Here is a 15,612-nt window from a genome sequence, read left to right on the forward strand (position 1 = left end):
GAATGGGAGATTGTGACTGGAAAGTCGGAAAAATCAACTGTCAGACTTTTCAAGGGGCACCAGCGTGGGAGAAACGCTGACTACACCCAGTTACGACTTACAAGGCAGAATTTTACGACTTACAAGGCAGAATTCGTATGTCAATATGGCCGATCTTCACGTCAACAGTAGTGAGAAGTGGTGGAAACGTGTTTTTAACAAGACACACTTGTAAGAGTGCGTCAAAATCCTGAAGGAGAACGTCTGAGCATTGGCAAGCTTGAGTTATACAGCAGAACTCTGATCCACAGCAACCATCAGCAAGTCAAATTCTGGAGTTAATAACAGCAGACTGAAATTGCTCTGCGGTTATGTAAGAAACATTTCCAGTTAAAGCAAATGCTTGACAGCAGCTGTTGTTGCCACGTGTGACTCATTCCTGGCTCTTTATTCTTAGTAAATGAAGATTGCTTGTTGTATTTACTCAGAAAACTTTTGTTCTGCTGTTAAAATTCCTTTGACAAATCTTAGTGTGAAATCTGCCAAAGAAGAAATTTTACACAAAGCTGTTTATCAAAAAAATCTGCAATGTAAAGAAAGTATTTCTCTTATCAGGAGAATATCAAAAAAAGTAAAGTTTTCGTTCAGATGTTGGACATGAAGCAGCACTTGCGATTTCTCCATTAGCCCACAACCGGTCTCGTTGGTAGCCAAATACGCTGGCCATTGGGTGACGCTAGCCTCCTTTACTTTCATTCTCGCATTGGATTTAAAAACGAAAACGCATACAAAGGACCTACAACTGAAGCTTGACTTAAAAATAACATGTCTGAACAAAAACCACGTGAAAATGCGACATTCTTGATTGTTTGTGTTTCCCGTGTTTACACGCACTTGGAATGAAGTTTTTTCACATTCTGGGTGTCCGAGATTCGACGGTCTGATAACGTCTACCAGATCGTTGGAGGTCTTTCACAACGCAGAGGACTTTCCTCAAGCATCTGTCCTCAAATGGCTTCCAAAGAACGAAAAGAGATCTTATCTTATAGACTTTCATAGCCAAAAACATTTAAAAAAAACATTTTCAGAGATAAGGTTACAGACCATCTTCAATTGTATGGTTTGAAGCTCCACAATACAAGATTGTGATTAGTAAGAGGTGACATTTTGTGGCTTTTATGTCGATTAGTGGCAAAACCCTGGCCAAGAGCTCAACATCTGTCATGAATTACTATTAACAGCTCTCATCATAAATGTATTTATCATAACACTCTGAGGAGCTAAGTTAGATGTCTTTTGGTTGAGGCATGACATATTTGGATGACTGTTCCTTCTGGTTTGGGATATTGTGCAACTGGAAAGATTTTTAACCCTTAAATGTTTTTTATTTTTGGGCAGTTATTATGGTTTGGTAACCATATGAAGGTATTATTAGCATCTCGGTAAGCTAAAATAATACATGAACTACGACGCCAAGTCCCAGAGGGGTAAATGAAATACCTTTAAACTGAATTGAAATAGCAAAGGAGCGAGAACACATCCCTGAGGCGCTCCTCTGCTTAGTTCAATGATTGGCACTGGAGTGCAAGTTCTAGTGTAACATTGTGTTGACAGTTATGGAGAATTTTATTGTCAGAAATCCACTGTAGCTATTTTTTATCAATGTGATTAGATTGTGCGCAGAACTTGCGTGATTGTCATTTGCGGATTAGTGGACAAGAGAAGCAAACAGTATGTGGTGGTTAGCCACCATTTTGTTTTTCAATAATTATTCTCAACTTTGTCGTCGATTTAATCACATAAAATCCCAAGTAAAAAAACAAAAAACATGGGTGTGTGTGATGAAAGAAAACAGAAAATTTTAGTTTAAAAGGCCTTATGACTAATAACATCAGGTTCTGTCACTTTAAGTGCGTGGACTCCGGTCAGTATCTTACCGCTCCTGTTTGTTTGCCTTTTCTGCCACGCAGATCAAGGAAAATTCCTCTACTAACGAACACAAAACGATAGTGATAAAATATTTGCGGCTCACTTCAATTAATCTGCTCGTTTTTGTGATTGACAGTTTTAATTGTGATTACCTTCCTCCTCGTGCCTGCGCCCGGAGCGCTGGTCTTTGGAGTTTCATTGACCACAAAAACACGACAGACGGTACAACACAAAAGAAAGCTGAAATCTGCAAAACAATAAAATAAAAAATACAGATGATTAAAGACTCATATTTCCTCATTGAAATATATGAGTACAGATGATTAAAGACTCATATTTCCTCATTGAAATATATGAGTACAGATGATTAAAGACTCATATTTCCTCATTGAAATATATGAGGAAAAGGTCAGGGTAGAGAAAGAGGAGAAATGCGAACAAAAATGCAAAGATGGTGCAGTTCAAGATTGGAAAACGTTTTATGAAAAATTTAGATTCAGACCTGATACTGCAGGAAAAAAACAAGTTAGAAGATATTCTCACAGGACAAAGTAAAAAAAGATCATTCTTTTTTTAAAGTGTTTTATTTTTCAAATGATGATGGTACAGATGACACGAAAGAACAGAGAGGAAGTTTCAATCATCCAACATGTGGATAATGCATGGTGAAGAGAGGAGGGGGGGCAAGCAAGAGTACCAAATGGAGTAAAATATCGTATCAAAAGTTTCATTCATTTTGTTCATATATATATATTTATATAGGACTAATAATTCTCTTTAACAATGAAAAGCAAGGAATGCCCGTTTTTTTTTTTTTCCATTTATCTTTAGCTTTCCTTGTGTAGAGCCGACTTTATTACTCATCCGAAAACAAGAAGAAAAAAAAACTTAAAGAAAAGCTGGATGTTTTTTTGTTTTGGGTGGGAGGTGAGGCGAAGGGTGGGGGGACGTCCTGAAATCCTGTCCAATGTGGCGTTGAAGTCAGATTTGTGGCGCGGCTGAGCGTGTCCACCGGGGTTCAGCTCTCTCCAGCGATGTCTGGCCTCAGCGGGAGAAAGTCTTCCCACTAGAAAAAAAATAAATAAAATAAATCATAATAATAACATCAGGTGAGCCAAAAGGCAGCTACAATTTTTTTTAGTACTTTTCCTCTGACATTTTCTCGATCGGGCGGAAGGATTTTATTAAGCTTACATTGAGTCAGGACATACCAAGAAGTCGAGTCTTAACTTCTGATGCAGACAAACTTGAAAACTGTCCCTAAAAATGAAACTATTCTCTACAGAAGCTACAGTGAAACCAGTTTGTTGTTCAGTAGTTTGTCACTGAAAGTTGCGGAAACACTTTCCCCCTCGCGCCCCAAAAACTCTCATCAAAGAAAACAATTAAAACTGATAGTGATAGGAATTTCTCGGTATGCTTTAATTCCCTGCGAGCTTCCAATTAAATCAGTGACTGACGGTTTCATTTTCATTAATTGCATCTGAAAATTGCCGCACGGAATTCATGTTGAGTGCTTCCTTGTCCTCCTTCAAAGGAGTTTATTGTTGCTGTAATCCCAGCAGACTCTGAACCAAAACGTGGCAACAAAGATGAAAGAAAACACGGCGATCGTGTATTGAGAATAAATCTCAAAACCTCCCTGTAGATCTCACCCGAAAGAAAATAAAAATAAAAAAACAGTTGAAAAGGATTCCCAAAGCTTGAGTCGTAACGCCAAAAACAACATATTTCAAATCACAGATTCACGTTTTCTTTCCCTTATCTCATTCTTCTCTGCGCGCCGGTGAACGTGAATGAAAGCTACTCACGAAATGGTCTTCATCTCCTTCTTCTCAGCGTCGGGTCGAGCGCGGTTCAGCACCTTGAGAAAGTCCGACGTCTTGGCTCTCATCCGTGTGTGAATGTAGGCCTAGGAGAAGAATAAAAAAGCAAAAAGTATGAAGATCTAGATTAGCTGTCGTGGGATTCTAAGATAACAGGATGCTTTTAGCTCGTTTCTATCGACGGTGATGAATTTCAGCAGAATGCCTTATTGTCATGCAACAAATGCTGTATTAATGCTCCTTGAGCGACGCATACCGTGAAGATGGAACGAGAGATTGGACGTTTTAAGAGCGTACCAACCCACGGCGGCCAATAAGTCTACCTTTGTTGACTCACTGCTTGAGGTAAGGGCACTTAACAACCACTTCCGTTGTCTGTCTGTGATCAGGATGTTTCCATAGAAGCTTTGAATGACATTCTCTTAAAAAAACAAGCTGGAATTACAACGTTTAAGCATAAATCAAACCCAAAACATAAACCTGTTCTGACAGGACCCTAATCTACACTTCCAGCTAAGCTTTTTATTTAACGGAAAGGCTTTGTGAGCAGTTTGTCATCTACTGCAAACCCTGATTCCAGTTAGGACTCCGGTATTTATTTATTTAGATAAAAATAGTGCAGGTTTGTGAGATTTATGAGCGGAGTCACCTTGGAGCACTTTATGTGGTAGTGCAGGTAGTCCCTGAAGGTGTGGATGAGGTTGATGGTGTTGTCTCTGGCATTGGCATTGGTGTGACGAGGAAACAGGACTGCAGGGACGCAAGCACAAAACACACTCAGAAAACAAATATCGATAAGGGCTGAAACGATTAATTACGATAAATCGATAATCGACAAGTACAGACTATACAGACTTAAAAAAAGGCCATTTGCTGAAAAGACAACATATTCATAGCAGTATTTAAGCTGAAACTTTATAAAATGCATATACATGTTCCATTTGTTTCACCTAAAACTCAACTGGCAGTTTTTGCTTCACCTGGTTCAGATTGGTCATGTTGTTGCGTTTTAGCCAATAAAATGTTTGTTTTCTCATTTAAAAAGTAAGTTGATTTGTTTATTTGCATCTTTTAATGCATTTCTAATATTGTAAAAAGAAAAAAAAGAAAGGATTAAGTAGTTAAAGGAAGAAAATTATGGAACATGCCAATTTTTTTTATCCGATTAATAGATTAATCGTCAGAATAATTGATTATGACAAGTTGGAGCCCTAGTACGGACCGAAGGTGATGTATCCGATGTTGTCCCCGACGGCAGCGTCTGTGTCCTTGAGCTCCAGAGGCGGCTCCCTGTGGCTGAAGAGCACCTGGGGGGCCGTGTGGCTGGCTCTCCGACCCTCTTTAAACTCCTGCACGCAGAAACACATGTTGCTATGGATACCGAGGATATTTTATGTCACGTTGCAACTTTGAAAGGCTCAAAAACCGGTTCAATTAAACTAACAGCATTGGTTGAGAGATATCATCCAAGTATCTTTCAAAGATTAGTTGTGAATGTTGATGCTGTGGGCAGGAATGATCTCCAGTAGCAGTCAGTCTTGCAACAAAACGGCAGAGGCCTCTGAGTGAAGACTGTGGCAGTGTGTCATGACACGCAAACAGCTCAATATCCAGCCAGTAGAGGCAGTATTTAACAGCAACATGTCCTGGATGACAACATTAGTTGCTAGCCAGAACTGCTAATCCGCTTCGTTTTCTATTCTTTGGTTATGTCTGAAACTGAAGTGGCCTACTTAAAGGTTAGGGTTTGTGGCAAACTGTTTTTGCATATAGGGCCTGGTTTTTAATAATTTTATAAAAAGGGCACGTTTGCGACCTGCCGCCTCGCTCACCTGCATGAAGACTTTCCCGATGATGACGTCGTCGTCGTCTTTGAACACGGTGCTGAACACGACAGTCACTCTGTCTTTCTTGGCCTCCAGGTACCTGAAGGTCCAAACACATTTAGTTTGATCTAAAGGTCAAAACGTGTCTATTTCAGCAGAGAACTGCAGCTCTGAATCAGCTTGCAGAGAGACACATCAGCTGAATAAAAAGGAACCTATCTATTTGGAGCAAAGCTCTTTCTGTCTGACCTCATCAGACAAATTAAACAAAATACTTGATGCTCTTACATGGACTCGTCGTCTCTGTAGTGGACCACAGCCCTCTTCTCGCCCTCTTTGCCTTCTTCCTGGAACTTGAAGTACTTCTCGAACACCGAAGCGAAGCAGTTCCTCTTCAGCATCCCCGCCTGGTGAACAACCTCGTCTTTATTGGCCGGCAGAGCCTCAAGGTCGTAGAGCAGGGACACGTTGTAGCCTTGAAGGAAGGCACACAAAACGAACAAATAACGGGATCTCAAAACTTCTCATTTCACAGATTTGGAACGAAAGCGTGTGAACGAAACATGAAAAACATTCGACACTGCAGATAAAAAAAAAAAAAAAGGGATTTAAGCAACTTTGAGAACTTACCAGCCTCTGGTGAAACCAGGAAATTCTCATACACCCTCTTGAGTAACTGTAAATAAATAAAAGAATGATGTTTTTTTTTTTTTTAAGTATCTCAAAAACAAAAAGACACAGAAGGAGCAAAACAACAAACAGCCTGGAGCCAATACAAAAAGTGACTTAATTCAAGTGTTTGTTCATTGGGATGATTACAGCTCACGGGGAATAAAACTTCCTTAGGAGTGCTGTATGTATGCATGTTAGTGAAAAATTTAGTGGAAGGAAAAAAATAATAAGAGTCGCCTTGAGGATGCATCTGTATCAATAACTGCAATGGGTGAGGGTGAAACTTACGCAATACAGACTTAAGTTTTATCACAATATTTTATGATACTATTGTGAAAACGATAAAAGTGATGATTAAAAACTATTTATTACTTCTTTTTTGGTAACTGTGTGGCTGCGACTGTGTGTCACAGCAATTACAGCCCTGTGAAAAAACATTCCCATCCGTAACACTCTTCTGATCTAAACCATTAAACTTTACATCGGAACTGCATTTAATCATATTTTCAAGTTTATTGATATTTATTGGCGCCTTCTTTGAAAAAATCCCGACTACTTCAGCGGTTTTTACATTAACTGGAATTTATGACGACAATAAATCAAAATTGTCATCAGAAGAAATGTATAGCGATAAATGATAAACGATAACACTTCTGCTTAAAAGTAGCTTCATTATTTGAACGTTGTTATTAAGGTTGGAGCCGAACAACAGCCACGCTGTGATTTTCACAACGCCCCACACTTCTCTGATTTTCAGCGGCTTGTCGGAGGAAGAAGCTGACTTGAATAGCAACAGCAGAGAATGAGCGCCTGAACGCACCGTCTGTACTATAAAGGAGTCAAACTGGACTGGGGCTGGAGAGGAATGAACATCTAAAGGTAAAGGAAGCGGGGGAAGTCCTCTCTAATGAGAGCCTGTCTGTTTGGTATGAGCTGATGTGAACAGAATAAGTACACACATTAGAGTGAGGTATGGCAGCAATGCAGCTTTAAAAACTACGTTTGCACGTTCCTCTTTTCAACTCGCCGCCAATTCAAGGAAGAGGAATCTTTCACATCAAAAGCAGGAAAGAATGTGAGAAAACCAAAAGGCTTCTTCCTCAATCGTTTCCAAGAAAATTCTCAGTATGAAAGCATCTTGAATGTGGCCTCCTTTAAACGTCCCACTAAGAGGGGGCGAAAAAGAGGGGCTCCAAAAAGCAGCCTAGCTGTCAGCGCACGCTGTCTGCAGCTCAGTCAGTACTTCCTCGCCCGGGGGTGAGTCACTAGAGCTCACTTCCTGTTTCTGCCTGGAACCACAGCAGCTGCTTTCTTCCTTACATGGCAACAGAGTGTTTGTAACTGAAGGTGCGATCAGAGCGGCAGATGACGGATCAGGTTCTTAATTCTTCCCGGTCTGCGGCCGCCGCTCCGACCCCGGACACTTTGGGTCTGGACTTCCCGCTGCTGACACACCTGTGCTGAACTAGATTTATGTGCCTGCTGATATGCTATCAGTGCAAACAGCAGAACACAATGTCAACACTTGTTGCAGTTTGGTGGTCGATTTTCAGACCAGAGGAACAATGAGTTGCACTTTTGAGTCTTTTAAGCGCAAGCTGAAAACAAGACCGATCCGCTTTTGGCACCTTAAAGCCGACTGTCAGACACTTGTGAAAGAGAAGCTACGCAAAGCTATTCCTCCAGACTGATTTTTGATGGCTGATTATTGGGGTTTACCTCGTCAGCGCCATGCTCCTGCAGTTCCTTGTAGAACTTCAGGGAGATGCTGACCATCACTTTGGTCTTGTCCCCGTTGGGGTTGGAGATGTGGTACAAGACGCCATCGAAATCTGAAGCAGCGGGAGGGAGAAAACATTCATGTCTAAAGATGAGAAATTAGCTATTTAATGTATTTAATGTTTGACAGTTACTGGCAGAGTTGCACAAATATTGATCAGTAAGATTTTTCTTCCTCTCCAAAATGAAAGCGTTCAGGGCGCTAAAAGGCTTTAAAACTTGAATAAGGTCGGAGGTTTCTCACCAGCGAATGTCACATCGACGGCCTCGGGTTTGGTTCTGTCGGGACAAAACGCTGACTGTTAGCATATAAGGCATAAAACGTGATATTACGGAGACGTATGGTGTATTAAATGAGAAATAAACAAAAAAAATCTAGAAGAGGAGCAGCTGAAGAATTGCCGTCTCATCTCTGAGAATACAGACTTGGGCTACTGCAGTGCTTCTCAATTCCAGTCCTCAGGCCCCCCTGCTCTGCATGTTTTAGATGTGCCTCTATACCAGAACAGCTGATTCAAATGATTGCGTGACCATCAAGTGCTGCAGAAACCTGTTGATCACCCATAGATTCAATCCAGGCGTGTGGCACAAGGGAAACACCTAAAACATGCAGGCAGGGGGGGCGTTAGGACTGGAATTGAGAAACACTGGGCTACTGTGAGTTTCAGTACGTTACATTCAGTTCCTAAAAGTGATTTTACACAGAGGCTATCTGACTTCAACAGCTTTGTAAAGGAAAAAATAAAGCACTAAATAACAGCTACCGATGATGTAATTTGACTGAAAAGCGAACAATTGTGAAATATGCACCTTCCTATGACAAAATATTGAATAATTTACAATTTAAGCTCAAGTATGGGGAATTTGGACATATCCACATGAGACAGTGTAAAACCTTTTAAGATCCTGCAGAAACCCCACCATGTTATTTACTATTAGTCATCTTACTGGTGCAACCTCTCTTTCCTTCCTTTGAATCTATAATTACCAAACTGGGTTAGAAGTAAATGATTACAATAAGATAAAAAAGGGACATTTCCCCTTAACTGGCAAGTCAAAGACTGAAAATTCAGATTTTCTTTCTTCACTTATTCATTAAATGATTCAAAAACTAGAGAACCACTTCCACCAGTATTGATCCAAGCATGTAAATTTATCTCGTTTTTTTGTTATAGAGTTTATTGTTCCTTTATTCTATGTTGGAATCAAAAGAACGCAATTAAATATGTAATTAATTTTATTATTCAATCCAGTTAGTTATAGTTGAGCTAGCTCCATGAAGGTGGAAGCTGCAGGGACCTGCTGATGTAGTTTAGCTGCTGCGGAGTGACTTGACTCGGCTTGACTACAGGAATGCGGAAGCTGGGAAGAGGAGCGATGGTTCACTGACATGTAGCCACATAATGGATGCGCAGAGCCCTGTAAAAGCTCTTAATAAGGCCGTTTATGTTGCGTAAACCACAGTTTTGTGCTCAACACGCTGCTAACGAATAACACTGGGACGACTTAAGAGTGTTAGGTTGACAGAGTTTAGCCAAACACGGTTGTGGGGGTACATGTAACCCCTCTTTTGAGTTGCTTCAAAAAGCCAAACATAAACCGAAATTTTCTGCTTTGGTTTCTGTATTTATTACATATTCGTAAAATTACCCCCAAACTTTTATTTGTTCATTTGTTGTGTGTTTTCTTCCGTATTGTAATGTCTGGTCGGTGGGTTAATCTGATCAGGATTGCCATTTTTGACATAACACGGCCAGTGCAGACACACCCCAGCTTCGGGCACAGCAGCCAGCTAGACAGTTTAAGCTCCTTCAGCACATTTATAGACAATTAGTGCTGAAACATGCAATTTTGTGAGCTTTTATCGGCGGTAGTTTCTTGTTTTTATTTGTTTGCTTGGTTTTTTTAAGCTGCGGTCCTCTTCAGGGAAACGCTGAAGGGGGAAGCTAGCTCCCATTAGCAGTTTTTCTCACCCGTTGGATGCGCCGTCGAACTTCAACGTCAGCGTCTCTTCTATGATGCGGTTATTAATTTCTAAGAGGATCATCGCAGCGGATGCCGGTGCTATTTGGTAGGATTAAACCGCTTTGTGTCAAATATTAGGTGAAAATGTTTTCCTCCCTTGACAGACCAGACCGCTTCCGTCGAAGCTCCCTCCGCCTGTAGCTTCCGCGTACTTCACACGCAGGACCCCGGCTGATTTGGGTGGCTTCAAATGCTGCCTGTCTTTAATTCGCCAATTCAATTCAGTCCAAAAATATTTTATTTATCCTGAAGAAAATTTCAATTCAGTTTATTTATATAATATTTATATAATTCATAGCATTCACTTTTACAGCAGGCCTTCATACTGAACATGTATGTAGCGACAGAGGGGAGGAAAATCCCCTGCTCCAACATGCTTACGACATAAAAATACTGCTGTAATTCCTAAACTCACAAAATAATTTTTTTTCTATAGATTTGTGTGATTTTCTATTTTTGAAATGCTGTGGCTATTTCTTACACTGTAGCTTACACTGTGCCTGTATATGTGGCATTAAATAAAGGCACATGTTAATAACACAATTACAATGTCATCAAAAAGCTAATGTAATTAAAAAAAACCCTGTGTTTAATTGAGCTAGAAAATATGTCTTATGTACTACCCAGAGTCATTAAACAGATATATTTTTATTTTTCAAGCATTTATTTGTCAGGCTGATTGCAGCAGTCAGGATAAGCTCCAGAAAACAATAAAATATTCATTTTAGAGATTGTTCATCCTCGTTTTTGCTACCCAGGATTAGTAAAATCCCTCAAAACTCAACGTTAAAGTTGTAACTGTGACATATGTGAAATGAATTATTACAGGGACTTCTTCTTTCAGGCACGGAGAGAGAAAATGAAAGCTTCTGTCAGTGAAGCAAATAGTCGACCTTTGATCCTCCATGAAGGCGACTTGGACATGTGCCATGGGGCCCTTGATTTAAAGGGCCCTTTGTGAAGGAGAAATAAATAATAAAAGAGCTAAATACTTATTCAATCAGATTTAATAAACAATAACAATGTTGGGCTCAATTTTAGAATAGTTACTGTATGTTTAGTGTTTATCTTTGGCAACTAATTATGTGTCAGCTTGTGATGAAATAAAGCACACTGTCTTGATTGTGCCAAATGCCAAATATGGGATGAAGACCAAATTAACCCCTGGCACAGATTCAATTGTTGTTATTCTGAACTAGACTCTGTTATTCCCCGTCAACAAAAAGTCAAATCTGAAGACCGCCCATTAGCAGCCAAACAAAGGAGGTGCAAATGCTGAAAAAAGCAGCTATATGATTTTTTTTCTTTTTTTTTTTTTTTTTGAAAAGTTGATGATGAGATAATAATAGTCAAGCTGGAGATACAAAAGAGATGTTTTGGTGCCATTAGTCAGTCAGACGGATTAATATTACCACTGAAACGGAGCGAAAGAAGAAGATTAAACACAATATAAAGGAAGTATCTTTCTGTTTTTCTGTATTAATATTTATTTATTTTATGTTGTTAACCTTCTTCCTATTGTCTTGCATGATATAATATTACTTTTCTACTTTTTATTTTTACTCTTACATTTATTTAATCACCCTAACTTGTGTGGGGCTTAAATTTGCGATGCCTTTCTTGGTTACCAGGCATTTGTTTGCAGTCATTAAAACCTCAGTTATCGTCCAACCTGGACTGGATTTGCTAAATTCTGAGAAATTATAGGATTTGTAAATGCAAAGCTCGACCAAACCACCGCCTTTATTTAGAAAAATACAACTATTTAAGATTTTCTACATTTTGTCTTGCAGTTTGATCAAACTTAGTGGTTATCTGCTCTCTGCTGCCACTCGCAGTCCTATTTGTATTAGAATGTGCTGCCAAAAAGGCCTCTGTTATTACACTTGCTGATGGAAAAATATGTGTGAAAAAAGATCAAACACCAATTGAAAATATCTTAACCTCTATATGGACTTTATAAAATATCAAGTCAGAAAGCCAAAGCACACACAAACCTGAATATTGCCTTTTGTTTTCCATCAGTGAGATCAGTTTTATCAAACATTCCCTGGTATCAGTCACTGTTTTGTTTTTGTTTTTTTTTCTTGTCTTATCTGCTTTGGGGTCTTGTCCAATGATTCACGTTCTTCGTCCTTCCGCTTTTGTTTTGCCAAGTCGAAGCATTTTCCTTTTTAAAGGCTCATCTCAGGTGTTTTCATTTCATTTCCAGGGAAGCTGGTCAAACGAAAACAAGACGTATCAGGGTTGCTTTGTTTTGAGATTTCAGTACAGGTAAGCAAAAGATATGTGTATTTTATTCTTTTTTTTTTTTTTCACAAAATTAACCCAGAGTAGGTTGGGAATTTAATTTATTTATAGATACTTGGTCTTCAGGTGGCTGAATTGTTTTTTTTTTTTAGGTAATAAAGTTTTACTTTTTTGACATTCAACCTCTCTAACATGTTTGATTCTTCCAGGTAGGAAAATAAAGATAGTAAATGATTGCTTTTAATGGATCATCGGAGACAATATTAGTAGCTATTAGTTGTGACAATAAAATAATTAAAAAACTTAAACAGTGACAATTCATGAAGTCCAGCCTGAAATTCAAGCTTTAGAGATTTAAATATACATGAAAATTCAAGATTTTTTTTCTAAATGTCTAAAATATAGGTAATTTTAAATAAATACAGTTTATTAACTACCAAATGAATGTATTAGATATATAATTATATGTAGAAGAGTATTAAGTTTGTTTGAAACTATGAAACACCAATATAATTTAAAATCATTTGAATTTGATTTATTTTCTCTTTGAGTCACTGCAGGTCATACAGGGATAAGAATAAATTAAAGTACAGTTTAAAATGGGTTTTTTCTTTGCCATGTTTAATGGGAAATTAAAGATCAAACAAAGTCCTGGAGGAAAAACTTTATATTTTATGTCTCATACTTCATTCAAAACTGTATTTGTTGCAGTATTTTTTTTTTCAAAATACAGATTTCTACCATTTAAAAATGTTTTCATCTACTGACAAGATGTATTTTCTAACCATAAGAATGATGTTTATCCTACTATAAGAATTCTGCAAGTGCTTGAACTTTATTTGTCATAGTAGTAGCTTGTTTCTCTGGGAAAAAAACCAAAACAAAACTCCTAGTCCTCACAGAAGAATTGATCCGGTTCTTCTTGTGTACAAAATAATTAAAAGATTAGATAGGCACCATGTGAGTTTATTATTCATTTGGATGTAACAATATACTAATGCAGTGTTTTGGCAGAAGAGCTGGCTTGGTGACAGATGTGCACTAAGCGCATACCTGTGTAATCGTACCTGCTGTTGTTTTCATCCTCTGTCTTTCTATTCATCAGAGCGCTTCTAGTTTCACTTTAAGAGAAATATGTACTAAAATCTGGCTTTTCTCAGAGCTTAAAGAGGGCATTTATTAAAAATTTATATATGTTTAATCGTACGATGTTTATTTAGTTGATTCCAGTAAAGGTGAACTGTCGGACATCTGTCTTAACACACGCACACACACCCCCACACACACAAAAAGTCTGTTTACTCGTGTCTCATGAGGAGTTCAGCTGCTTCTTTCAACTTTTTTCCTTCAGCGACTGTTTTAGATTAGATAACAACCTGTTCAGTGTCTGTTTCGGCTTGTAAAAAGAAACCTTTCAGCAGTACAAACAAAACACCAGATATTAAAGCTTCCTGATTTAGAACCGAAACCGTATGTGCAGGTGTGCCAACAGAACATTTGAACGAATGAGGAAAACAACAGCAAAAAAAACCCAACTCACTCAACAGAACCCTTCTCCTTTTGTTAAGAGGAAAGAAATCTATGTGTGAATTTCTAAGGTATCAATAATGAGTCAGCTGTTGAAGCGATTATATTTGCATCAGTTGGTAAAACCAAAATGAATGCTGCTAATTGTTGATCTTCTTTCTTAGTCCAACATGTTTTCGGCCTGCAGAAGAAAACTGGAGCATCTGCAGTTCTCATAGCAACCAGGGAGAAAACCCTGTGCAGACATGAGCCGTCCAGTTACACGGAGTCCTCTGGGTTCTGGCAGCAACGGGACTGACTGTTGTGTACACAAGGAGAGCCCGAAACCTCCAGATGATAATGAGAGAAAACCTAACGCAGAGGAGTACTGAGAGCTCTCAGAGTAACTGGACTGATCCAAGAAAATCTTACGATACTTGGAGGACTTACTCAGCATCTGCTTGGAACAGTGAGACATCCTGGAAAACCAAAACCTATAGAATGTAGTTAGCCATCTACAATTTGTGTAACGTGAATTTAAAGAACTTATCTTTAAAAATGACTAAATAAAAGTATTTATTTAAAGACCTAAACAGTTTCTGTTAAGCTTTTTTCTTTTTTGCCTTCTTTGTATTACAAAGAACAACAAAACAGAAAGGAGGGAAAGCTAAAAATAAAAGCACTTAATTAAAAGTGCAAAATGAAACTGCACATTTCAGGCATGAACAAAGAGAATGTTTTTCACGCGAATGAAACCCTTAACTTGACTGGAATGTCTTCTACTTTCAGTCGTATGTTTACCAGAAGAGCACAAGGATGACATCTGAGCCTGCAATGCCGTCTTCAAGCTGCCAAGATGAGTATCTGCTGAGTGTTCCTCTGAAGCACATCAAACAAAAATCCAGGCACCAATCAAGTTTTTCCAGAGAGGTTGCTCTAGTTCCCCCAGGAAGGCGAACGTCCAGTTTTGCGGACTTTCAAGCGAGAATTAATCCGAACGTGTGTGACAGCTTCCAGCCTGTCAGTACAACAAATATCTCAGGTTTTTCCTGATGAATGGGATCCTAAACAGATCTGGAATTCAGTGTGTTTTAAATATATTCTCATTAAATGCTTCCGTATATGTATGATGATGATGATGATTAAGGAAAATGAATAAAATGTGTTTTTTTAGAAGAAATATCTGGAATACATGTCAGATTCTTTCAAACTCTCCCAAGGTCTTAAAAAACCCACGAGTATTTTACTCTGTGCTTTGTCTGATGGTGTCACGGTGACCCTGTGTGCGCTTCTACAAAGTCATTTTTGTTGTGCGGTTTCGGGAACTGACGGTCTGACTGGACATCCTCCAGCTTCCCTGCTCTCCCCCTGAGCACCGCGCCAAGAGCGCCGAATTGGTTTGTTGTTGAGATTTATTATGTTGTTGTTATTTCTTTGTTACCAACACCTGCTCAGCTGGTGAGAGCAATAACAGACACCTCTGACTTAAAAAAAGAGTAAACTAAAAACTGGCATTTCTCGTTGGGGAACCGTCGTGCTTGAGGGCATTTACAATTGTAAAAGCCTGCATGTTGTTGTTAAGCAGGGCTCAAGAAAGATGAGTCAAAGATGGAGTAAAAATTTAATGTATGTGTTTTGATTCTTTAGAAGAACAATGTAGTGGTAGAAGGCAGGGAAGGAAGGGTTCTGTCAGCGAGACAGTCTGCCACCTGTCATTACTGACTATTTTACAAGCTTCTCTTCATGCTTTGTGATGTTTGTCTCAACATGAAGCTGCCCACCCAAACCTGTCTGCTTCAGAAAAATACAGGAGTTGGCAG

The 15,612-nt window shown here is 38.9% G+C and overlaps 1 protein-coding gene and 1 long non-coding RNA gene across 2 annotated transcripts; one reads left to right on the forward strand and one right to left on the reverse strand.

The window, feature by feature from the left end:
- Positions 1–2,473: 2,473 nt before the first annotated feature.
- arpc2 (actin related protein 2/3 complex, subunit 2) lies at positions 2,474–10,200 on the reverse strand. The gene is made up of 10 exons (XM_028011045.1): positions 9,985–10,200; positions 8,256–8,290; positions 7,952–8,064; positions 6,191–6,236; positions 5,849–6,035; positions 5,567–5,660; positions 4,957–5,083; positions 4,384–4,484; positions 3,720–3,820; positions 2,474–2,974 (listed from the first exon to the last, which is right to left on the reverse strand). Exons 1-10 carry the CDS (start codon positions 10,056–10,058, stop codon positions 2,953–2,955), a joined length of 900 nt encoding a protein of 299 aa, XP_027866846.1. The 5' UTR covers positions 10,059–10,200; the 3' UTR covers positions 2,474–2,952.
- A 427-nt stretch (positions 10,201–10,627) lies between these two features.
- Positions 10,628–14,972, forward strand: LOC114140268 (uncharacterized). The gene is made up of 3 exons (XR_003594532.1): positions 10,628–12,310; positions 14,001–14,261; positions 14,582–14,972. It is a non-coding gene; the product is annotated as an uncharacterized LOC114140268 (long non-coding RNA).
- Positions 14,973–15,612: the final 640 nt, after the last annotated feature.

The sequence above is a fragment of the Xiphophorus couchianus genome, chromosome 24 (genome assembly GCF_001444195.1).
Source record: "Xiphophorus couchianus chromosome 24, X_couchianus-1.0, whole genome shotgun sequence".
Lineage (NCBI taxonomy): Eukaryota > Metazoa > Chordata > Actinopteri > Cyprinodontiformes > Poeciliidae > Xiphophorus > Xiphophorus couchianus.